Below are 24,189 nucleotides of genomic sequence, written 5' to 3'. Positions count from 1 at the left end.
GCAACTCTGCACGTTTTGATCCGTTTCCGAGTAGAAAGGAAAACCTTCACGAAGATAAGCAACAGTTTCCTGTAAAAATAAAGAGCTTACAAAACTCTTTTGACAGTAATGTTAACAATCAGTAACACTATAGTTATATCCCTGAACAGTTCTTTAGAACAAAATGTACTTAAAGGAAAACTCAGTGAAGATTGTGCAGTCACAAAACACAACTGCACCTACCAAACCTTTCATGTTTTGATATTTGAGATGAGGACAATGATTTCAAAACCAAGTAGAAAGAGAAGTCTCAATCAAACACCTGACAGAAATATTCCTGTCTACTGAGCAGGGTTTGCTCCATTCTCCTCAGTCAACTGCATTTCTTTTTCAACCGTCTTCTCCCAATCAAGTTTTTCACATGGCTCACGCTCTTCATCTGGTTGGGGTGAAACTGAAATCCCATCAACTAGGAGGAAGCAATCATCCCTCACCACCTGCTCAGCTGTCAGTCTGTTACAGCAGAACAAATTCAGGAGAAGAGATTTAACTTTATCATCCTACAAAAAAAGGGAGAAGGATTTTATCAGTAAACAAAACAAACAACACAACCAAACGTAAACCAAAATAACCACCAAGTATTTGATGAGCACATCTGGTAAGTGCTTGGGGCTCAAAGACCTCCCAATGGTCAGCAACACTTGACAGTAGAAGTGATTATTAACAACAAAATAAAAGCAAGCATTCAGCATCGGGTCTGTCAAGCTGGTGCCAGCAGGTTTCACAGAAGAATGTGAGTAATTATATTTCAAAACATCAATTCCTTGAACTACTACAAACTAGAGAAATACTGAAGATAGTCCTTCTACTGAGAAAGAACAGAATAGGCCCCGTTCACCTTCTACAACTTCATCTTTTAACTTGTGTCATATCACTTTATCTCTCTACGAGATCACAGGGAAGAAAACCAAAATAATGGGTTCTAAATCAACAGCAGCTATTTTGTCACTAATCCATCACTTACACTTAGGCTCTCTGGAGTTATCAGAAGGCAGTACATGCCTAAATGCTTAGCACATTAACAGCGCTAGGCTCCATATACAAAACATAGAACCACAGCTGCTTCACACGTGCAATAAATATCAGCTGTTTAGGGATGAAAAACACGCACTGAGTTTGGGCAAGGGGACTCCACAAAGAATCTCAAATGTTGATCTAGAAGATCTAGATTACCAAAACTCAATGGGAACAGAATCTTTCCACAACAGGACTTGCTTGGTCACCGTCTCCAAGTCAGCAGCACCTCCGACTGGAGTTAATAAAACAGCAAAGTACAACATGTCTGTACCTCTCATCTATTCCCATTTCACACTCACAGAATCATCACTGCGATGCAAAGAGATGTACCCAAGTAGTCAATATCATCCAGACAGAAACAGGCAGACAATTCTCAACTCTCCACTAATCACCACAGTGACTTCCAAGAAATAGCCACTCCCCAAACAATCTGGAATCTAGGTGAAAACTATGAGATCTGAAAACTGTTCATCTTACAGACATGAAGGATTAGTAAATGTTCACAGACGTTTTAAATGCTCACAGGAAAATCTCTAGTTAAGAAGATTCTATGATTCAAACATATGCAATGAAATATGGGCGTGAACCATGACTACACACTCCCTCTGCAAAACTGAAAGTGAAGAAAATCCTGAGCATTTAAAACATCCCCTCCTCACCATCTTCTCGCACCAAGGAAACTGAAAACTGATTCCACAAGGAAAACTGCTCTAAGACGATGTTTCATCTGTTTACTTTAACAGCTGGATGTGGCACTTCAGGAGATGGTTTAGTGTTACGGTGGTGTAGGGCTGTAGGTTGGTCTTGATGATCTTAAGGTCCTTCCCAACCTTGATGTTTCCATGACTCTATGAGTGGTTACAAGACTTCTCTAAACTTGGCTTTTCCTCAACAGTCACCTACCATTAATATCCCTGTTTTAAAACCTAACATTATTTTTCCTGTGGCAGTTTCACATTTGCTCAAGACAGCAAAAATTTTACTAGTTGCAAATAGACAATTCCTCTGGGCACGAGACTGAGATGGAAGCGAAATTACCAGCCTGTCAAGAGCCTGCAGATGGGCATGGAGATTAATTCGGAATAAGCTGATTACAGATAAAGCACTTAAAAGCAAAACAGATTTTCCCCAAGAACTGGGGCAAGGATTAACAGCCAGAGGTCTAAAATATTCACAAGACACAGCTGAAAGATATTTACTAGTACTACATTTCTTAGCAAACCCCTCATGTGTGTTCCCCTGCCCTGCAGGCACCACTGATTGCTTTCCAGTGGACTTTGGTGGTCGGTGCACATGCATGCACACACGTCCAGGATGAATCCTTAAAAACTACCAAAACCCATGCATTGATTAGAATGGTATTCTCTGACAAAGTCAAAATTAAGCACTGCATTAGGAAAAAATGTTAAAGAAACTCTCATTAAAAGCTGTAGAAGTAATTAATCTCTGCTAAGAAGAATGATGGCTAAATTCATTAATTGTCTCTGAGAAAAAGACAGCTGTTTTCACTTCAGAAGAGGCCTGCTACAGAAGAACACAGAAATAGAATACCCTAAAACTGGCCATTTAAGCTTTAACTTGCGTACTTCATGCCTTATTTGTAAAAATTATCACAGCAGAAACTTTATGGAAATCAAAACTGAACCCTGCTTCTATTTTCAACGTCCCAGAAAATCTTTTCTACTTTGTTGTACAATTAAGTTTCCCTCACACACGAGAGAAAGTTAGGTTTTTCAGTATCTTACGCACAACCCTAAATGTCACACTGGGCAGACAGTTCTGTACAACTTTTGTGGAATACATTTAAACTCCCCCAGTTAGCCCTAACAGTGCATCATGAAGCACTGAATCTTCTTTCCTATAGCACTCTGTTTCATGACACTCGTTTTTTGCTAAAAATCAAGCATCTACAATGAGTGATAAGAAACACTATTAAAAGGATCACCTCCCTGCTGAAATGCAGCACGTTTTATTCTTTTATTTTCCACAGTAGCATCACATTGGAAACAATTTTACAGACAGATTTTGTAGACAGTCCTGTGCTTTATCAGTAATACTTTCATCACTGGACAACACTGTTGAAATGAAGTTATTAAAAGACATACTGTAGAGGATAAAGGTCACCCAATAAAACAAGATTATTTCCAGTACCGTGTTACACACTGATACACAAGCTGCCCTGCCTGGGCACTGGAACCATGAGAGCTGTGCTACTCAAGTACCACCTCACAACAGTTTCTTAACCTACACACAGTAAACAGGATACACTAAGCTCATAACGAACACAACTCTAGTAATTTAGCCCCAGGCTTCAACTGCACAAAGCAGGCAAATCATTAATACACAAGTATAATCAATAAAGAGGGATTTGTTATTTGGGTTTCTTTCTCTCTCGACAAAACAACCCACATTTATCTGACCAATAGCAACTCCGCTGTCTTGTTTTCTGCTTTCCCATTTAGAGTATTTTTATACATTTCTGGAAAGTATGGGGATTAACCTCTAACACTTCCCCATATTCCTTAGAAAACTCTACCTGTAGCCTAAGGCTTCACTTAAAAGCTAAACGGAGTCACCTGCTTGCAGGTTTTTTACTAACAGTATAAGCCTTGATTTTATTAAAGTTTGATGGCCTTCTCAAATCTAGATAAAGTGGTAAGGTCTCACTTAAAATAAGTTCACCAGAGTAAAGCACAGGATAAGAAGTAGTCCATACAGATTAAAAACCACAGGGGCAATTCACTCAAGGGAGGGACGCAGACAGGAATAAAGCAGTCGGTGTCTAGTCGGGCAGAAGTACAGCAAGAAGTATGAAGAAGAAACTGCTCTAGGACGACTAATGATTTGAAAGAGGCTCATAAACCTTGCAGGGGATTTTTTTAAGCTTATATGCGGCGGCATGTCTTTCATTATTACAACTTTTACAAGAAGGAAAAGCAATCACCTGTAGCAAGGTAGAAGAGGTCAAAAGCAGGGAATAAAAAAGGTCTTAACTCATGGCCAGAAGACTGAGAGCTTATGGGAAAGAGAAGTACACAATAAAATAAAACTAAGGCTAGGCAAGTGCTCAGGTAACTGAGGCACACAGAGAGGCCATAAAATTATCTACTTAGGATTAACATTCAAGAGAGAGATAAACTGATGAAGGATTGACTTTAAAGTTGGAGACCTAAGCCAGGAACCATGCAGGCACACAGGTCTACTTCTAATTCTCAGTGAATCACTGAAGCACTGGGCAAGGATAAGCTTCCAAAAAGGGACTGAAAATAAGAGTTCAATGTTACAACAACTGCAGGCACATAATGTGTCCAGAGAAGGGCCACGAGGATGATGAGAGGGCTGGAGCATCTCTCCTGGGAAGACAGATTGAGAGAGTTGGGGCTGTTCAGTCTGGAGAAAAGGTGTCTCCAAGGAGACCTTATTGTGGCTTCCAGTATCTCAAGGGGGCTACAAGAAAGCTGCTGAGGGGCTTGTTAGGATGTCGGGTAGTGATGGGACTAGAGGGGATGGATTAAAGCCAGAGATGGGTCGGTTCAGATGGGACGTGAGGAAGAAGTTCTTCCCCATGAGGGTGGTGAGACCCTGGCACAGGTTGCCCAGAGAGGAGGTGGCAGCCCCATCCCTGGGAGTTTTTAAGGCCAGGCTGGATGGGGCTCTGGGCAGCCTGATCTAGTGGGGATGTCCCTGTCCACGGTGGGGCGGCTGGACATAGATGATCTTTAAGGTCCCTTCCAACCCTGACAATTCTGTGATTCTGTGAATAGAGAACAACAGCTGAGAGTAGAAAGAATGAAAGCAGGAATACAAATCTGTATTATGCAGGATCCACTTATATTTGTGCATTTGTGTCAGAGACATAGGAAAGTTTGTTTCACAGGAAAAACAGGCACAATACACTTCTACAACTGCATTTAAGTGATTAAAATGGAATTTGGTTGTTATTGCGCTCAAGCACTGTGCAATCATTACGTAGGGAGACAGATGAACAAAGTCAACTTCCTCAACTTCAGAACAGACAGGTTTCTAATTCAAATACCTCCTTTGAGGCTGAATCTCAATGACTTACTCCCCAAGTCTGTAACTTGATGTCATTCGATTAAACAGTTGTCTGTGAAGAAGTTGCTCCTCGTAAGGTCAGAGTTAAATACTAAGAAAACTCTTGGGTTTTCTTCCTTCTCAAACATTATCTTATTTGTGCACGCTGTTTAGAATTATCCAAATAGTAAATTAATAACATATTCTCAACCAACGCCTTACAATGAAATGTTTGACTTAAGAAAAAAAAAAATTGATTAACCAATTCTAAACAAGAACAGTCTAATCTTAACTATCTGACAATTAACGTACCATGACAACCGCCTCCACCTCAGGTGTTCCATCTTCTTTTATGCCAAACTCCTGGTTTTGAGCACAGAGCTGTAAATTAAAAGATACATGCTGCATAACACTGATGGGTTTTTTTCCCTTTAATTTAAAAAAAACAAACACCAGGCAAGGAGATTCCAGGTTTCAAGTCAAAATGGATTGTTATGGGGAAAACTGCAGGGAAAGGCTTGTCTCCTAATTTCACAGTAGCACAAAACATGCAAGGGGCTCAAGTTCTTACACAGAAACTATGGAAAAAATATTTGTAACCGAAAAACCTTTGTTTTTTAAAATATGGACTCTAAGTCCATGTCCAAGTTATACATTTACTTATATCATCCTCTATAAGATATGTTGAGGTGCAAGCACACTCTAACAGACAAATCTGAACCCTGTACCCCAAAAAAAGTAACATTTCCCCTGATTTTACTTTTGCCTACTTGTAAAAACCTTTTCTGGAACAGATGAAGATCTGAATAGTGGTACTGAAAATGTTCTAACTAATGTTCATCAAGGACCTGGATGAGGGAACAGAGTGCACTGTCAGCAATGACACAAAACTGGGAGGAGTGGCTGACGCACCAGCAGGCTGTGCTGCCATTCAGAGAGACCTGGGCAGGCTGGAGGGTTGGGCAGGGAGAAATCTTATGAAATTCAACAAGGGCAAGTGTAGAGTTTTGCATCTGGGAAAGAACAACCCCATGTGCCAGTATAGGTTGGGGACTGACCTGCTGGAGAGCAGTGTAGGAGAAAGGGACCTGAGGGTTCTGGTGGGCAGCAGGATGGCCATGAGCCAGCAATGTGCCCTCGTGGCCAAGAAGGCCAATGGCATCCTGGAGTGTATTAGAAGGGGGGTGGCTACTAGGTCAAGGGAGGTCCTCCTCCCCTTTACTCTGTCCTGGTGAGGCCACACCTGGAATATTGTGTCCAGTTCTGGGCACAGAAGAGGAGGCTGAGGGGTGACCTCATTCATGTTTATAGATCTGTAAAGGGTGAGTGTCAGGAGGACGGAGCCAGGTTCTTCTCAGTGATGTCCAATGACAGGACAAGGGGAACAGGTATGAGCTGGCACATAGGAGGTTCCACAAAAACATTAAAAAAAACTTTTCCACTGTGAGGGTGACAGAGCCCTGGCACAGGCTGCCCAGAGAGGTTGTGGACTCTCCTTCTCTGGAGTCATTCAAGGCCTGCCTGGACACATTCCTGTGTGACCGACTGTAGGTGATCCTGCTCTGGCGGGGGGGCTGCACTAGATGGTCTTTCAAGGTTCCTTCCAACCCCTAGCATTCCATCATTCTGTGATATTGTATGATGTCAATAAATTATAAACATCTATGCCATTAAACTGCACTTCAGTTCATCTATTTCAGCAGAAAAAAAAAAAATCTTAATTTTAAGCAATTACTTCTTAAACTGGGAACAAAATATAAGGAAGAGTGACTTTTATACAAGTCAGCTTCACCTTCTTAGCAGGTAACTGGTAGTGGCTACCTATCAGCTTGTAGTTTAGGGCTTTGTCAAGAAGTGGTTTTAAGATGCTGCGGCCCAGTGGGGATGCCTGAAGCTATCGCTGTGCAGCTGACGGAACTGCCAGTGCTTCCCAGGAAGACACCCATGTAGTACTTGGAGCTCCAACTCAGCTCAGTGACTCCATTCCAATATATCAGCACTCATGTAAAATCACTTCCTGTGAACTGGACGGGCAGCTTGTGGCTTTTTAAGCCTGGGAAATTTGAAGTTTTCTCATGCAGAGCACATGGCACTGGCACCCTGGCTGGGGAAGGGAGCAATCCAGTCCCAAAAAAGGCGATGGAGGAGATGCTGGTCAGTGCATCACCTAACACAGCAGACTGCTTGCTTCTCCCGGGCATAACATGCACTAAGAAACAAAACACCTCTCTAGGCACTGTTGTCAGCAACAAAACATAGGTCACATCCTTGGCCTTCATCTTCTTTCTCTCGATTTGGGTAAATCTTCAGGGGCAAGGTCACAAAAACATAACAACAACAAAAAATTCAAACAAAAAATAAGAAAAAATACTCAGAAGGAATGAATAGGAAGTAGGAACTTACAATCCACAGCATGAGGAATAAAAGCATAATTTTTCTTCATATTATTATAGAAATTAGATTGCACGTTTTACAGAAAAATGCAGTGTTCTGTATGTAATTTTAACTCCCATTTGTTCCACACTTACTACTCAGTTGAAAATAAGAACACTTACTTCACCCAAATAGTTCAAAGTAGAAGGTGGAGATAACAGTTATTGCTCTTTATAAGCCTGCTACAGTTCTGTATCATTACTAGAAAAACTCTCCCACAAGCCAGAACATACCCAGAGCAGAAGGCAGCCATAAGCATACATGTCAGAGGCCGGAGAAGCTGGCTGTCCCGCTCTCAGTTCAGGAGAAACTAAGCTCAGGGTACCAACATTCATAGTGTTTGCAGCAGCACGTTGTTCCTATGGGGGAAAAAAATTGTACCCATGAATTCAAGCATGACTGATAGCACATTGAAGAACATTTATCTCCCTCTCCCTTTTAATGTGTGAGACAACTTTACCATAGAGTTCTGTGTGGATCCAGACTGAAACGTAAAATCCTCCCTTTACTGATTAAAAAAAAAAAAAAAAAAAGAAGGTGCTTAAAGGAAAAAAGAGAATGTCATAAAAATACCATCTGTAACTTCAACAAAAGAGGAGGGATGAAAGATCCCATACTAGATACTCCATACTAGAACTATTAAGGCTCATCAAGTGCTAAAGAATACAAATTGCAAAACTTCTCAATTTAAAAAAAAAAATAATCATCACAAATATTAAAAGACACTTGGCACTATTTTGGAGAACTTCAGTTTTAAAGTTAAGTTCTGCCAGCTTTCCTATTTTATCCTCTCTGCCTTTCTGATCATTACCTGAAAGGAACTGCTTATTCCCTCCTAGTTTCCAGCAGATTTTAGGACTGTCTACTCTCAAAACATAAGCTAGACCCCAAGTTTCTATCCCCTCTCCACGACAGCAGCCAGCACCAGCTACAGTCAGACTGGAGACTAGTTTCCAGATTGCCAAGAGTTACCAGCTCCACCCGTGCGTTGGTGATCAGGCAAGAGGAGCCGGCGAGGATCAGTCCTGGCACCCCTACAGAGAAGGGACAAACTGGATCCAGACTGTGAACCACGGGTGGAACTTCCCTGCTCTATCACACACAAGCTGCTAACTTCAGCACAGTCCACACCTGAACAGAGGAGTAAAGGGAGGGACAGTCTTCCTCAGCTCTAGTAATTATCACAATGACATCATCTAGACAGAGTATGACCTTTCAGAAAATTCAGCTGTCAAAAATTTTTAAAGTATTTCTCTTCAGCATGTTGAAAAGTGATTTTTTTTTTTCCAGAGGAAGTACACCTTGCTGTTAATGTATTTAACACTCTTCAGGAGATAACAGATAATGCATTTCCAGAAAAAAATAAATAAGGGTTCTCAATGAAACTTTTATTTATATTATGGTGCCTCTACTCTAAGTTACTATTCCAAAAATTAAATACGCATGAAGCAGATCTCCAGTATAAAAATGTTTTAGCTCAATAACTTGAGTTTATGAAGTCAAAAGGTAAATACAGATACCATTACTGGAGACCTTGCTATGTAAATACAACAAATAGTAAGTAAATAGTTTGTGTTCTTAAAGAATATTAGATTTTACCCAAGAACAACTATGAAATTTTGTACTACAGAAACCGAGGACTAAATCATCAGTACGTATAAATAGAGATATACGTAGACAACGTATAACATCCTGTTAATTTATCAAATACCACAACAGAGTGAAATACATACCAGAACCCTGCTACCTAACAAACAGAAAGGCAAAGATTTCATATGAGCTTGACTAACCCTTCTTCAAGCACAAGTTCTTACTCTCACTTCTGACGATGCCTCACCAAATAAACAGGACAGTCAGTCAACAAACAACTACTGCAACCTCTCTTTTTTGTTCCACTGTTTCGCTTAGGAATCCTTTTCTCCACCTCCAGAACCACTGTTTACAAAAATTTACAGGACTTAAACTGCCCAACCCTATTCAAAATACAAAACAAGAGTCTCACTGTTAAACACAATTTTTATCAAGAAATCTTTTTAATTACAAACACATTTGTCTATTTTGATACATAATTCTGACTTTAGGTCTCTAAAGGATTTATTTTTTTTTTACCTCTGATTTCGTGAAATCAAAGTCTCCAACGATTCCTCGTTCTCGATTCACAGCAAAAATGTTATTTTCATGCAGAGATCCATGTACTATATCAGCACCATGTAATGTTTGTAGACCTTGGGCAACTCCTTTCATCACTTTTAATGCCTCCTAATGATTTAATTTGCATGTTTATTACAAAGATTGATAGGAAGGAAAAAAAGGGGAAAAAAAAAAGCACAGTATCAAGAAGTTTCTGTCCAGAACAGTCATTTGTTGGGGTTTTTTTTAAGGTTTGTACACACTCAAAGCTCAAGCCAATTCCATTTTACAAAGTAGGGATTAAATCTCAGTAAGATTATTATGACTTGCACAGCTAGGCAGAATCAAAAATGACTAACACAAGAAAATAAGAAGAAACCACACCACCACTACATGCAACTTGGACCCTTATAAGTAGGTCCAAGTCATCAAACAGAAGTAGAGAAAAAACTGTATTGGCCTATACACTATGTGGGAGGAGGGGAAGGAATCGGAGTGGGATGAATTGAGGGAGAAGAGTTAAAAAAATTTAAAATTATACACACGGGCGTTCTCTAAAACCTCAATACAGAAATGCCTGCCCCTGAACATTTAACAAATTCAACTCCAGTACTTGTAAAATGTATCAGTAATACAGTTGAGGCATTAATTTCAATAAAACAAAAAAGTGTATCCAGGCAAAATCTCTTTCAGAAAGTTACAAACTACGGCGTGACCAGATGGTAAAAATGCCAGCCGAGCTGTCCTGTGCAACTCAGTACAACCACTGTCAACCACCATCAGCCACCAGAGGAAGTACACTGGTGAAACATCATCAGCCCCACAGGATACAGCAAAGCATTAACAGTTCAGTTCAAAAATATACAAACTAAAATTCTCATAGTCTAAGAAGTTATACTTACTTCTAAAGTTAAAGGTGTATCAGCCTGAAAAGCTCCCAGACTTGCTCCTGGGTAGTATGGGACCACTAAATATACCAAAGCATCAGACTTCAACAACAACAAAAAAGGAGAAATAGATTATTTCAAGGATTAGAAATATTGGGAAGATTAACATGCACTAGATGTGTGATAAATCAACTCATCATGTATACAAGGCAGTTAGTATATCTAAACTCAGAATAGAAATATTTTTCTAATTCAGTGCTCCAATTTAAAATATGTTAAAAGTTGCAGGTCCAACTGCAAGTCTTTCAGCTTAAACCAGAAATTAAGATATCAATCTTGCCTTGCAGAAAAGAAGGAACAATAGTTGCAATAATCCAGACTTCTCCTTCTGTTGATCCCAAGCTCTGTGATACTTGGCCATTCTTTCTATCACTTTGGCTTCTGAGCTTACATCTACAAAATAGCCCTTAAAAACAAAACAGGTATTACTCCTAATGCCTGTAACATTATCACAGTAAACCTTTTTGTTTTAATCCAAGAGAAATGCATATTGTTAGGTGCCATCAAATAACTTGCTCTTCTACTTAACACCAAACCCAATTCCAACTGTCATAGACTGTTCCCACATTTTCTTATTAACTCTTAGAAAGCCTGTACCAACAAATCAGAGAGCGTGTCTCTACTCTGAGATATAAACAAGCCCAGTCGAAGGCAAGACAAATATTCACAACTAAGCCTCTCTTAATATTACATCCTGTGGTGTCCTAGTTGCTGACTCTAGAAAAGCAGAGCAAGGGAAAGCAACAGTTCCTGACATTCCAGTGAAATCATCAGAAAAACAAACTAGCATCTACTAAAAGAGACAGGAATAATGAAAAGGATAAAAGGTCCAACCAGGTAACCACAGAGAACAGATAGTACAGGCAAAGCACTGTCCACTACAGCAATCCTCAAAACAAGTGAATAAAATCAGTAAGCAACACAGAAGCAATCCGGAAGGAAAACAATGTTTTATGTTCTAGACACAAATATCTGCCACCAGAAGAGGGCTGTAACCACCGGGACATAAAAGGAACAGCAGAGCTCATTCAGAATCAGCACGTTAATGAGCCAAGGCCTCACCCGCAGCGCTACGTGAAAGCCAACGCCAACATTACCTTTAAAAGAACTTTCTGGCCCTGCATTTCTGAACACAATAAAGGTCGCTTCGTGCTCAGTTCTTTCAAGGGTTCAGCATCCAACAGGTCTCGCTCCAGGCTGTGTGTCAAAAGCCTGCCAGTTTTCTGAAGCACATGCACACACAGATATCCGGGGTAAGCACAAAGCATTTAACAGCTGGTAAGATTCAGAGGCTTCGACTACCTCTTCTCTTCCTCAATTAACTTAGCAAAGCACAAGAACAGTTGGGACATATTAAAAAGTTACAGCATCTGTTACCAAGAGGCTGGCCATGCTGAGGGAGCTAATGAAATGCATTCCTCAAACATCTCCCAAAAGTGAGGGAGAAGGAAGACCAAACAAACAATGCTCAGGGTGTATTTCCCCAAAATGGACAGAGCGTTGCGGGTGCAGAGCCTTCATGGTGCCTGAAACAGTGACTGACTGTGCATTCAAACGCAATCTCTGCTTACCATATAGTTTAGAAATCCAACTTCTGGATAAAGAAGTGGTAACTCAGGGAACCATTTCTGTACCAAATATATCAGCTTCTCCTAAATGAAGGAAACAAGGCCCACAGCTTCAGGACACAAGTTTCTGACAAACATGAATACACAGACATTTTCAATGCATACCCAAGACAGTCAAGTGTACACTGAGCATAACTGTACCTCCTTCAATAACATCGTTCACAGTAACACTGCCATTTGCGCTTTTTTCTTTAAATAAGAGAGATACCAACACACACAAAAGCTCACGCACTAACCTGAAAAACATTTCATCTTTTCTATAAGAGGTTTTAGTAGGCCTAAACAAAGGAAAACCACAATGTGTAAGTGGAAGAAGATAGAAATAAAGTAGTAACACAGAGACTCACAGAATTACTGAGGGTGGAAAAGAGCTCCGAGATCAACTCCAGCCTATGTCCCAACGCCATCACATCGGCTAGACCACAGCCCTAAGTGTCACATCCAGTCTTGCCTTAAACACCTCTGGGACAGTGACTCCACCACTTCCCTGGGCAGTGCATCCCAATGCCTGAGCACCCTCTCCGTGAGGAAGTGTTTCCCAACATCCAACCTAAACGTGACGCAGTTTCAGGTCATACCCTCTTGTCCCGTCACTGGTTGCCCGGGGAAAGAGCTCGACCCCCACCTGACTACAGCCTCGATTCAGGCAGTTGTAGAGAGTGAGAAGGTCCCCCCGAGACTCCTCTTCTCCAGGCTAAACAGCCCCAGCTCCCTCAGCCTCTCCTCACAGGACTTTCCCTCCAGTCCCTTCCCCAGCCTCCTTGCTCTCCTTTGGACCCGCTCCAGCCCCTCAGCATCCTTCTTGCAGTGAGGGGCCCAGCCCTGCACACAGGGCTCGAGGGGAGGCCTCCCCAGGGCTGAGCACAGGGGCAGAATCACATCCCTGCTCCTGCTGGTCACACTGCTCCTGGTACAAGCCAGGATGCCATCGGCCTTTCAGGCTACCTGGGCACACCGCTGGCTCATGTCCAAGGGCCCCACTGTCCCGGCGTCTCTCCAGCCACTCCTCCCCCAGTCGGTAGCGCTCAGGGGGTTATTGTGGCCAAAGAGTAGGACCCTGCACTTGATCTTATTGAACTTTGTACCGTTGGCCTTGGCCCATCAACCCAGCCTGTCCAAGTCCCTCCACAGCATCTTCCTACTCTCCGGTAGATCAACACACCCTCCCAACTTGGTGTCGTCTGCAAATTTACTAAGGGTAGACTCAATCCCCTCATCCAGGTCATCAATAAAGATGGTGAATAAGACTGGGCCCAGTACTGATCCCTGGGGGACACCACTGGTCACCCGATGCCAAATGGATGCAGCACCATTCGCCACCACTCTCTGGGCCCGGACATCCAACCCAGCCATGCATCGCCAGCACCCACACAGCTGTAACGCTGCAAGGTAACTACAACACACAAATGCCACATGTGCAGAGGTAGGTATAGCATCACCACAAATTTTGGTACCCTCCTACTTGTTCACAAGGCAAAGGTTTCTTATTCTTCCCTCCATACAGAGGTCTTAGAGAAAGGGTGACATCCTTCACTTCAGGCTAAAAGCCTGTTTTAACCTAGTCATAAGGAACCAGTTGCCCTTCTTGCAAGAAATACTATCTTTCTTGAGCAACTGAGCCTACGCTTTCACCTGCAGCTCTTCCAGGTTGAGAACTTCAAACCCTTAAGGAGAGGGAAAGGCCTGAAAAACTATGTTCAAATAGAGATGAAACTGATCAGCTTTCATGCCTTCTCCAATAGGTTTCACTGAAAATGAGCCATCTTAACATCCAACACTATAAAAATCACACATAAAACTATAAAAGCAAAATTTTGTTTTACCCAGACCACACACTAAAGCAACTGAAATGCAGATATGCCTCACAGGTTTGTTTTAGTTGCCAAAGTAATTTAATACTTACATATTCTTCTTGTTCCTTGGATACTTCCTCAAGAACCCTATTTCGCAGATCAGCAATTTTCTCCTTCATTCTTGTCATTTCAAGCTCACTGTAATCATCAGACTGCATTAGGAATAACCAAGTTAGTGTATAATTCTTGTTCTGCTATTACACCAAAGAGCCATAACCTACAACATCAGGATTAGAAAACAGCTTCTGTATCACAGTTCTGGACTTAAATGTATTCTCAAATGCCTGTTTTACTCAGATTTCTTCCTGGAAACTGAAGAGGAGCTCTTAAAACCTAATCACCAAGAAAGGTGTTGCCTTTATTTCTGTGACAGAACAAATGTTCTAGCCCTTTGCCTACTTGTTTCCTAAGCCACAGAGCATTTTGGTTTTGATTAGCTGATCACACATAACAGCAGCAGCATCATTCACCTAACCAGCATTGCCAGAATTCATCTACTTTTTCGTCCTACACCGGCATTTTCCTCATGTCACCTCATTACTCAAGAATCCTTTTCCCAATGGGTTTTGTTAGTGTGTCTCATTTTGAATCCCTCTTAAAATCTTAATGGCCCTTTACAATGCTTATAGAGACACATGCAGGTTCTTTTCCTCCTCAAGCATCATCAGAATAATTAGTGTATGATCAACCAAACAGCACTGAAGCTGGGGTAATATTTACATACTTTGGACTTCTCTGAGAGGTAGCGGGGAACCCTGAAAACTAGAACAGACATTGACTTCTGTCACCAAAGTGGAGGTACACACATTACTGAGAGGTAGCGGGGAACCCTGAAAACTAGAAAAGACATGACTTCTGTCACCAAAGGGGAGGTACACACATTATTAACAAAGTAAAAATTGAAGTAATAACACAACCAGCACAGTAAGAGGAGCTGGACAAAATCGTCCATGCTGTGAACAGCACTCATCACCAGAGGGACTTAAAAGCACAGAGCCATGGATGAGAATTGGAAAAGTGGCTATGTATCTTTTTATTTTTTTTTTTTAAGCTGTTCAAGCTTGATCTTGGGGGCTCATAAAACTTCCACAGCTAAAGGCAAAATTCAGGTCATGAAACACAAACTGATCTATATAGTTACACTCACTCGGAATAGACAAAATTCGTATTTCTAAACAGATTTAAATAACAACAGACTAAAAAACCAGCACTGGAATATATTCATACTTCCTCAAAGTTGTTCTTTTCAACCAGTTTCCACCTCAACTGGGCCTTTAAGCTTTTCACAGTTTTCTTAATTGACAGTAAGTTGTTAATATCAGGTCTTCTATTCAGCCATTCCTCAGCATGGTTTTTGAACTAGGAGGAAAGGAAAAAAAATAAAAAAAAAAATACAGAACATCTTCAAGTATTCTAATTTAATATGTTTTAGTCCAACACATTAGAGAAACTGCCTGAAGCCTATTTGAATTCAGCTTTTCAGGGTCCTTCCCCACAGAAGAGGGGTTTTTTTTTGTTTCATTTTTAACTACATTAACAATCTTCTGGGAAACCAACATTGTACTCAAAGCTCAATCCCCTGCAGTTGCATACTACTGATCTGTACTGAATCCAGAGATTTCAGCTTCCGCTGCTTTATTTTTTTTAAGTACCTGTATTTAAATTAAATGAAGCATTGGCTGAGGTAATGCGTAACTGCAATTCCTAAGCTTCAACCCAACCAATCTCTCATCATCAATATACTCCTAAAATTTCTTTATAATAAGATGAAATCTTTCAAAAAGAAATTATGTCAGAAAAGGTTTCTAGTATAAATCAGCGTGAAAGAAGGAAATAAGGCATAAGCTCACCTCAACACTGGCCAAGTATCCATTCTGTATGACAGCGATCATATTTTGCTCCTGACAAATTTTATGTATAACTGTATTGTAAGCACTCCTAATTATTCTCTTCTCTGCTTCATCATGCTCCTGGATTGAATTACATGGAGGGAGATTAAGACTGAGGTCACTCTTCATTTATACACACCAATGTTTAAGACTTAAAACCTTTCATGAGAAATTCCATTGCTAATGGAAAAAAATCACTTATCATAGATTTTTTTTCCACTTCTCAGAGAGATTCTAAAATGGAAGTTACCAAGTCTAAGAGTTCATCGAATAGTCTCAGCAGAATAAAACTGCTTAGTACCTGTACGAACAAGTACAATTTCCCACTCCACACGTTACGAAAGAATTTTTAAGGATAGCACAAATAAATAGATACGAAACATTAAAGCATGCAACCATTCCTCTAAATGACAGTCACTGGTTCTACCACAGAGAGCAGTCACAAGCAGACTAAACTACTTGCTGGTTGTTGTTGTGATGCTACATCAAAGGAAAACACATTCGCTTCTATGTGGGAAGCAACATGAGCGCCTTTCAAATTTTCAAGAAAAAAGCTGCTGCCTTGTAGCTAATAAACTTATCCGATACATTAAGAAAAGCTTTAAACTGAAATCAAAGATGTATAAAATAGCAGGCATGATTAGAACTTACATTTATGTCAGTAGCCAGTTCTTCACAAATAGCCAACTCAACCTTTTCGAGAATTTCATCTGCTTTGACAACCACTTCCTCTAAATCTGAAGATGCTTCTGACATCAAGTTAAAACACTTCAAAGAGGAGGGGGAAGGAAAAAAATCAGCCTTGCAATTGAAAGCGAGAAGTTAGCAAGCAGAACTCAAAAATAAGCAAGAAATACAAAGACTCACACTTGACTTCTGGAACAAAGAGAGTTAAGATTTACCAGGCAAGGAAAAAGTTGATTCTTGCCTTGACTGGGCTTTATCTTCCTAATCTCATTTTGATTTTTACCAAAGACAAAACAGTAGAAGAATCCTAATCCTTTTCCTACAGAGTTTCATGTCAAAAATCAAAATACAGTTGCAAGAAAAAGTATGTGAACCTTTTGGAATGTCATGGTGTTCTGCACTGACTTGTCAGAAAACATGATCTAGCCATCATCTAACTTAAGAGTATTGACAAATGTAATGTGTCTAAAATAATAACACAGAAACAATTTTGATCCTCCATGCCTTTATTGAACACGCTCATTCAACGTTCAAAATGCCAGTGGAAAAAGTAAGTGAACCCTTGAGTTGACCTCAAAAAAGCTAACTGGCGTCAGGTTAACCTGGAGTCTTGCTAAGAAAATGAGTTTGAAGGTGTAGACTAGAGCTACATTGACTGATAAAAACCACTCAAAGTTTTTGAGTTTGCTCTGCGCAAGAGGTATGCTTATGTGAGCCAAACTTTGCCAAACAGAGCTTTCAGAGGATCTACAATCGAGAATTGTTGATATACATAAAGCTGGAAAGGGTTACAAAGTGATTTCAAAGACCTTAGAAATTCACCAGTCTACAGTTAGGCAAACGATCTGCAAATGGAGACACTTTGGGACAGTGGCTACCCTACCAAGAAGTGGGCACCCAGCCAAAATGACTCCAAGAGCACAACAAAGACTCATCAAGGAGGCAAAGAATCAACCCCGAGCGACAGCCAAAGAGTTGAAGGCATCCTCGGAACTGGCTAACATCTGTGTTCATGAGTCCACAGTACATAAAACGCGGAACAAGCAGGGTGTCTATGGCAGGACACCACAAAGCAAGCCATAGCTTACTACAAAGAACACCACTGCCTGCCTGAAGTTTGCAAAAGCACGTTGACACTCCACAGTGGTACTGGCAAAATGTTTTGCGGACTGATGAAAAAAAGATTGAACTATTTGGAAACAACACGCAGCACTACATCTGGCATAAACGGGGCACTGCATATCATCATGAAAACATCATCATAACTCTAAAATACGGTGGAGGAAACATCATGATCTGGGCCTGCTTTGCTGCATCAGGGTCCAGCCAGCTTGCAGTCCTTGAGGGAAAGATGAATTCCCAAGTGTATCAAAAAATTCTTCAGGATAACGTGAGAATGTCTGTACATCAGCTGAAAGTCTGTAGACATTGGGTGATGTAACAGGACAATGACCCAAGACACTGGAGCAAGTCTACAAAAGAAGAGCTTCAGAAAAACAAAATCGGCTTTTTGGAGAGGCCAAGTCAGAGCCCAGACCTCAACCCAATAGCAATGCTCTGGAATGATGTGAAGGGAGCCACACACGAGATGTCCAAAGAATATGACAGAACTAAAGCAGTTCTGCCAGGAAGAATGGGTTAAAATCCCTCCTGAACAATGTGCAGCTCTGATCCACAGCTACAACAAGCACCTGGTTAAGGTTACTGCTGCCAAGGGGCAGGGGGCAAACAGTTACTGACTCCAAGGGTTCGCTTACTTTTTCCACTGGCATTTTGCATGTTGAATGAGTGTGTTCAATAAAGACATGGAGGACCAGAATTGGTTTTGTATTTCTTAGGCACGTTATATTTGTTCATACTCTTGACTTAGATGACAGTTAGATCACGTTTTGTGACAAATTAATGCAGAACACACCATGAAATTTCAAAAGGTTCACACGCTTTTTCTTGCAACTGTATGTGCTGCCCACACAGTGATACACAAGATGCTCAATATGGCAGTTTCGCTACTGAGTGGGCTTTCCATTCCCATATAGTAATGCCCAAGATAAAGAGACATCCTGGGATCTATTTCACAGTTTATCAAGTGTGAAATAAGGTTAAAAATTTCACCAGGAAACCCCATGTGTTTTCACAGAAATCAGAAATAACACAGCTTCAAGATATAAGATACAGAAGGTGCCAAAAAAAAAAAAAAAGTAACATCGGCTTATCATTATACTGAATGTTGTTTTCGATAATGTTTTGTTACTTCTGTCTGCAGAAGAAGAGATATTACACTAGCAACAAGAACTAAAATAACAGTATGGTCCTGTATTTAACATGCAAGATACACAGTCATAATAAAAATGTGCAAACTCCACCTAGTTCAGTTACTAAACAGCATATGCATTCCACTAAAGATTGTGAAAATATTTTATTGCCTTAACCTTAAAGGAAGTAAAAATAAAAACTTCAATAGTACAATTTCAAACAGCATGTTGGTGCCCAAAGCCTAGAGCTGCATACTGGAAAGCAGACATCCAGTTTGAAAATTTCCTTGTCCATCCTTGACCTGTTTGCTGTTGTTGATTCTGATCAATTCTGAAATTAATGTGGATTTAGAAACAGAGGATGAGGAGCATCTATTTAAAAACAGGGGAGGGGAAGCATTTCTTCTACATGCCTGCTCACACTTTTTTAAAAAGGAGCTAGAATTGCAACAGAATAGTTGCCTATCAAAAGCTGAAATTATTAAAATCGATAAATGAAAATTTCTTCCTTGGTCCACTTACCACTGCTTTACCAAAGGTAAAAGTCTCTCTGAACTCTTTGCGGACAAGTTCCGATTTCAAACAGGTAAATCAAAGTTCATCACTACATCACCGAAGTTCATCACTAATAAACTTCGGTTGCTGTCATACATACAGAAAAGCACTCTGAATTGCACCCAGCAGTCACAGAAACACACCTGCAGGTTTGTTTGCCCCTCTAATAACTGACATGATTACAAACATTTGCAAGTATTTACGTTCGTTAATATTATACAGCACATGACCCGCACAAATCTACCCTGCTGCCAAACAGCATTTATCATCAGGTCAGGGAACAGCGTTAGTCACGAGAGCATCTGGCCACAGTACAAACTCCAGGTACAACAAAACGCAAGTGCAGAAAACCTACTCACTACGAGAGGATTATGTACAAATCACATGCGCAGGAAGGTTACACTGGCACAGAGAATATTTACACACAAGTGAAACAAAGAGGGGATAGAGGAAGCTGGGGCTGCAGGAATGGAAGGAGCGCAGCTTACAGGAAGCTTGAGTCCTCAGCTAAAGAAGAACATAGATATTAAGCACAGACACAGGAAAGTCACGATTACTTCCCTATTTTGCGCCTTCTTTAGAAGCAGAACTCAAGAGATGGTAACCCACTTCTACCATCCATGTCCTTTTCAGTAACACACAATCAACTTCAATGCTCCAAACTTCCTACAACTCAGACCGAGAGATGCACAGCATCAGAATACTATTCCAGAAAAAGGTTGCAGGACATGTAAATAGAAGTGGACAATTTATTTGCATAAATTCCCCATAGTCAGCATTTCAGTGAGGAAAAAAAAATTCTGTTATATGTCTGCAACCTGTACGTAGATCATGTCCAGTCAGGTTCTTTGCAGTGATCTTTCAGCAGCATTTATGAACCAGAAGTTTTTTAAATCTGAAGTCTTTCTATCCAAAGGCCTGAAAGGACTAATTAAAGCCTCGTCATTTAGTGCCACTGCTCATATGCACAACCCTCCTGCCACACAGAGTTGTCCCTACTAATGCCTACTCCTCACAAGCTCGGTTAGGTCATGACATACTTCATCTTTTTCACCAACAGGAAAGACTGACTGTTCACCTTACCATTAAGGTGTCACTGAACCAGTCAGCAAGAATCTGCAGAGCTGTGTCCACAGCACCTCTGACACCAATTAATTTCTTCATTTTAATACTCTTCCAATCAAAGAACTGTTGAAATACATCCTCAGAATCATCTGCTTCAGAAGCTTGACCATACACCATCTCCAGAGAAGCAGACAGCTCCTGTGCATAAAGAGAATCAAATAAAAACAGGTTTGCAACTAGAAGAATTTTGTGACAGTATACTAGCTATAAAAAGCTAAGACCTTTAACAAAGAAAAATTTAGCCCTACACACTGGCATAAAGCATCTTTCTAGGTCAAATAAATAAACATTCAGACTGAGGTCAAAACCATACAACTTACCTCACATTATAACCAACCAAATACAGTGATCAAAAACAGCCAAACAAAAACTACAAAAAAACCCGACACCATCAAACAGTATTTTGTAAAAATTATAAAATTACTTTAGTAACAACGGATACTACAATGAACAGCATCCATTCAGTACAATTCATCACATAAAAAAGCAATTTCCAAATGAGCTTTGTACAAATGTGCTTGTCTACAAGCAAACACAAGAAGGAAGTTTGGGCTAAATTTTTGGAGGCTATTTAAATAATTCAAGTGCATAACAGACTTTTCTTGTACTCTTTTTTAAACAGCTAGATTTTAATACACCACGATACACATGAATAGAAAATGAAACAGCAAGGGAGAAGCCAGGTTCAAAAGGAATAGCCCAAAGGAGGGAGGGGGAAAAAAAAATCATCCCTTTTAACAGCAGCCAAAGATGGGTAAGAGAACTGAGAGAAGTGCTCAGTAACAGTTTCATATCCAGTATCACACCTTGTTTACAAAAATAATAGCACCAGTCACACAGAGGAGTATCTCCATGCATTCCATCAGGCTATGCTCAAAGAAAGAATCTTGTAAGTTATATCTTATTTCTTCCCATTTATTTTACATGCTATAAGCACATTTCCCTAAAGCAGTAGCAACTTCCCCAGCATATGGATAATGAAGTAGGCTCCAGAAGGGTAACAAGTTACCATATGAAGTTGGCTCAGTGGCCTGTATGCCCTCGGCCCAGTCGCTCTCCGTAAGCATGGTAAGTCAAAAGGAAGAGAACAAGCTACGACACGCTACCCACGGGGCAGAGGAAATGTGCTCCCAGCAAGCTCACACAGAGCAGCTGACAACTGTTCAGCTCACACCCTAGCTGGCTTCAGAGTAACTTACGTGCATGCCCACACTCGGCCTTCCTCCCGAGCAACGCACTATTATCACTTGGAAGGCACGGAGCTCACAACTGTGTCTATCAGTCCTAGCCACTTGGAACCAGCAGTGGCTGAAGCTGTTTGAAACCTGTAGTTCAGGCCAGTGACAGTTCTCACTGGAAGGTATAAACATCAGTCAGGAGAGATGTGTGATGCAGAAGAGAGGTTTGCAATGCACAGCCTCAGTTAAGGGGGCCATTAGCTTTTAAGCTCTCATTCCCCTGAGAGACATTGGAGAAAACACAGCATGACCTCTTCAGCGCTATAAAACCACAACCAAGGTTTTCACTGATATTTCGTAAAAAGTTAACACTGTAAAGCTAAAGCAAAACATTCACTTAACACATCCAGCAGCATCTCGGTGCCTCTTCAAATATTTTTTAAAAACTATTAAAATTTCACTACGGTACAATTTCTGAGAAGATGCTTAATGCCTACCACCTAGTGGATTAGCACAGCATAACCATTCAGCACATGCCAAAAAACAAAACAAACCAAACAAAATCAAAAATCAAACAGGAAAAACCCACACAACACCACAGTCCAACGTCCCTCTGTCTGAAGGAGCAGGATCCACAGGGCTTCCAGCAATACAAAGCCATGAGTTGCTACTCATTCAGTACCTTTTCTAATTAGATGCCAATCTACGTATCGGACTACAACCAGAAAAAAAATTAAAAAAAAAAAAAAATCTTTTTCCCCCTCTCCAAACACACTAACACAGTCAAAATAAAAGTAATATTTCTAAAATTAAAAAGAAAAAAGAAATAATTTCTAATAACAAAGGCCAGAAACACAGCCTTGGTGTTTCTATTGGTAAAGTCCTCTTCAAAAGCATCCACTGCCTCTACAGAGCCTTTTTCCCAGTCTTTTTCCCCATTTTCTGTTGCTGGGTTGGCTGCAAGGGAGAGAGACTCTTGATATAACCTATATATGTACTGTTTAACTCTCACCCTAAAAAAAACAATGTTAACACTTAACACTTTGCTACACTAGTTCAAACTACACAGCACCTCAACAGGAAGGGCTAGAAAAGCGTTATCATCCAACCATAAAACCCACTGCCACAATTTACCGAAGAACGGCATTGACTTTTTAACTGTATATTCTTTCATTAACATCTGTTTTCTACTAAATATTCTGTACTTTGTGAAGTCTTGTTAGGCATCAAACACAGTTCCATAGGAGAAGAGTTGCTGCTCAAATCCAGGATCTATATAATAATTTGCATCAAGAAATAAAAAACATCTAGAAGACCAGGATCCCCAGTAGCACTGAAAACTACAGGTGACAGATGTGCAACTTAATTCAGCAGTGGTACCTAAAACTACATCTGCTGCTGTCAAGGTTTCCAACTATAAAATGTTTAACATTTAAGAAACACCCTCCACAGGGTCTCAGTATTTCAGAATCAAAACTGATAAAAGCAACTTCCTTACCTGTAATGTTCTTAATCGCTCAGAGAGGGGCAACTGATCCACTTCCAAAATGAATTCCCTCACTGCTGAATACAAATTCTGCTGCACTTCATCTCTCTTTGTAATCAATTCATTTCTTTCATCCTAAGCAGAAGGAAAAGCAAGTCAGGAACTCACATCCAAACACCACGTACACAACTGGAAAGCATTACAAAAAGGTGTTAGCCCCTGCATAGTATGAATGGCACAGTACACGCCTAACTAGGCATGAGTGATAAAGCAATTTTTGCTTTTAACCTCTACTCCTATGACATGACCACCTTGCACACAGCCTTCTTTACTGTGTAAAAATATGACTACATTATCAGACAACTAAAGAAACAGTCACTGCATTACTGGTGGTGTCAGTGGGAGTCCTAACTGCCACTGTAAACTTAAAATGTCATAGCTGTCCCACAGCTTTTGACTCAATTACAGAAATTAGAATTTGGATTATCTACACTTCCACACCTGTGAAATCCACAAAGTGAGACTGCAAAAGATTCCTTGCTGGAGAAGAATAGTCCAGAATTATTTTTATTTTTTTTTTAAAAAAGTCATTTTACCAATTTTTTTCCTTGCTTTGTATCAGTAAAGACAACTGACCTGTAAACTCCCTGCTGGCTAGCTGCATTAAGATTATTAAACTAAACACAATTTTCTAAAAACAAAACCAAAGTTTCCCTTGGATGACTGACAGGTCCAGTTCTGATAATGGGAGAGGAATTCCACATTTCTATCAGGCAAGGCACCTAACACATCAAAACCAAACCTTTCAAAATTAATAGAACAAGTTACTCAGAAGCATGTTTGCAGTGTCCTTTTTCACAGCAAGTTAATCAAAGATGCCCACAGAAATACAAACACATATATGAACACCTTAGACCATAGACCTTTACATTCCT

At 40.4% G+C, this 24,189-nt stretch overlaps 1 protein-coding gene across 1 annotated transcript in view; it reads right to left on the bottom strand.

The window, feature by feature from the left end:
- Nucleotides 1-320: 320 nt before the first annotated feature.
- The window catches only part of STK31 (serine/threonine kinase 31), a 38,935-nt gene continuing 15,066 nt past the window's right edge, over nt 321-24,189 (bottom strand). Inside the window, exons 10-22 of the mRNA XM_009873348.1 lie at nt 23,267-23,389; nt 20,549-20,728; nt 16,623-16,739; nt 15,933-16,052; nt 15,310-15,441; nt 14,133-14,234; nt 12,173-12,253; nt 11,699-11,824; nt 10,882-11,007; nt 10,557-10,643; nt 9,634-9,783; nt 7,758-7,883; nt 321-539 (exon numbers count right to left, since the gene is read on the bottom strand). Coding sequence (XP_009871650.1) covers nt 321-539; nt 7,758-7,883; nt 9,634-9,783; nt 10,557-10,643; nt 10,882-11,007; nt 11,699-11,824; nt 12,173-12,253; nt 14,133-14,234; nt 15,310-15,441; nt 15,933-16,052; nt 16,623-16,739; nt 20,549-20,728; nt 23,267-23,389 — 1,689 coding nt within the window. The remainder of the gene's footprint in view (nt 540-7,757; nt 7,884-9,633; nt 9,784-10,556; nt 10,644-10,881; nt 11,008-11,698; nt 11,825-12,172; nt 12,254-14,132; nt 14,235-15,309; nt 15,442-15,932; nt 16,053-16,622; nt 16,740-20,548; nt 20,729-23,266; nt 23,390-24,189) is intronic.

The sequence above is a fragment of the Apaloderma vittatum genome, unplaced genomic scaffold (genome assembly GCF_000703405.1).
Source record: "Apaloderma vittatum isolate BGI_N311 unplaced genomic scaffold, ASM70340v1 scaffold6377, whole genome shotgun sequence".
In the NCBI taxonomy this organism is placed as follows: domain Eukaryota; kingdom Metazoa; phylum Chordata; class Aves; order Trogoniformes; family Trogonidae; genus Apaloderma; species Apaloderma vittatum.
The sequence above is the reverse complement of the archived record's forward strand: the minus strand, read 5'-3'. Positions and strand labels throughout refer to the sequence as shown.